General features: G+C 45.9%; 1 protein-coding gene across 2 annotated transcripts in view; it reads left to right on the top strand.

The window, feature by feature from the left end:
• The window catches only part of LOC101848429 (stromal interaction molecule 1), a gene marked incomplete at its 3' end in the record, with an annotated part of 68,018 nt that extends 66,425 nt beyond the window's left edge, over positions 1-1,593 (top strand). For both annotated transcript variants that reach the window (XM_013081993.2, XM_013081994.2), the window contains 1 exon segment: positions 1,482-1,593. In XM_013081993.2, coding sequence (XP_012937447.1) covers positions 1,482-1,593 — 112 coding nt within the window.
• Between the last annotated feature and the right edge of the window lie 73 nt (positions 1,594-1,666).

The raw sequence follows: 1,666 nt of genomic DNA, 5'->3' as shown, positions 1-1,666 counted from the left end.
GTGTGTGGGGGGGAGAGGGGGTGTGTGGAGGGAGGGTGTCTTTCTATGTGTATTTGAGCGTACGCGCTTGCGTTCTTGTATTTGTTTTAGTAAGGTTTGACGGCGCTTGCAACTGCAGAAGGTCATAATATAAGCGTCAATTGGTGGATGTCAACAGAAAAGTCCATACGGGGGAATCAGGCTTACTCTGCTCACCTCTCTAGCCTCAACAGCACAAAGAGCGTTTTTGTGTGTACGCGTAGTTCTATGGGTGTGGAAAAGGGGGAGGGAGGGGTGGAGCTGGGAGGGCAAACCTAAATGAGAGTGACTGTTACCAAGTATTATGGTAAGGACACTTGGCACATAATCGTCTAATTGACATGTGTAAGTGAGGGTGGAGGTGGGGGTGGGAGGGGGTCTGTTTAATTACATACCTTTCCTGGCTTACGGTCAAGGTTAAAGAGATGGACACGGAGGTAGAGAAACAACTGCTCAGTGGGACACACGCACGTGCAAACACACACACACACACACACACACACACACACACACACACACACACACACACACACACACACACACACACACCAATGTACACCATTTTGTCTTGTGGTCTCAGTGTGTACAACTGGGCAGTGGATGACGGCGTAGTGGGGTGGTTGGCCTATGTACGTATGTGTCTTATTGTGTCAGTCAATGAAATATGTGCGCTCACCAATGTGCCTTATTGTGTCAATCAATGATATGTGTGTTCACCAATGTGTCCTATTGTGTCAATCAATAATATGATTGTGTCCACCAATGTGTCTTATTGTGTCAATCAATGATATGTTTTTTCACCAATGTGTCTTGTGGTTTCGGTGTACAACTGGACAGTGGATGACGTGGTGGAGTGGCTGGCCCATGTACGAATGTGTCTTATTAGGTTAATCAATTATATATATGCGTTCACCAGTGTTTCTTATTGTGTCAATCAATCAACGTGTCTTGTGGTTTCACTTTCAGTGTACAACTGGACAGTGGACAACGCAGTCCGGTGTAGTAGTTGGCCTATGTGCGAATGTGTCTTATTATGTCAGTCAATGATATGTGTGTTCACCAATGTGTCTTATTGTGTCAGTTATATGTGTTCTGTGGTTTCAGTGATATGTGTCTTGTGGTTTCAGTGTACACCTGGACATGGTTGGCCTATGTACGAATGTGTCTTTTTGTGTCGATCAATGACAGGTGTGTTGGCCGATGTGTGTGGGTGGGTGGAGGGCGCCACTGGTAGTCCTACTTCTTTACTTTCCCCTCTGTTGTTTCTGTTTGTCTTTCTTACTTTTTCCCGGCACTAAATGACAATTATTGTGTCGATGTGCTTCTCTTTACTCAAACTCGAACAAATGACCGATGTGTCTTGTGGTTTCAGTGTACAACTGAACATGGTTGGCCTATGTACGAATGTGTCTTATGTGTCAATCAATGACATGTGTGTTGACCAATGTGTCTTGTTGTTTCAGTGTACAACTGGACAGTGGATGATGTGGTGGAGTGGCTGGCCCAGGATGTGGACTTGCCCATGTACGTGCAGGTGTTCCACAGTCACAACATTGATGGCTCCTACCTGCCCAGGTGAGATTATTGCATTATACCGCTTTGTGCAGTGGAGACGGGTCGACTACCCCCCGTCTCTCTCTATTCTCTA

This window comes from Aplysia californica, unplaced genomic scaffold (genome assembly GCF_000002075.1).
Source record: "Aplysia californica isolate F4 #8 unplaced genomic scaffold, AplCal3.0 scaffold00154, whole genome shotgun sequence".
In the NCBI taxonomy this organism is placed as follows: domain Eukaryota; kingdom Metazoa; phylum Mollusca; class Gastropoda; order Aplysiida; family Aplysiidae; genus Aplysia; species Aplysia californica.
Note: the sequence above shows the minus strand (reverse complement) of the source record. Positions and strands in the feature narration are given on the sequence as shown.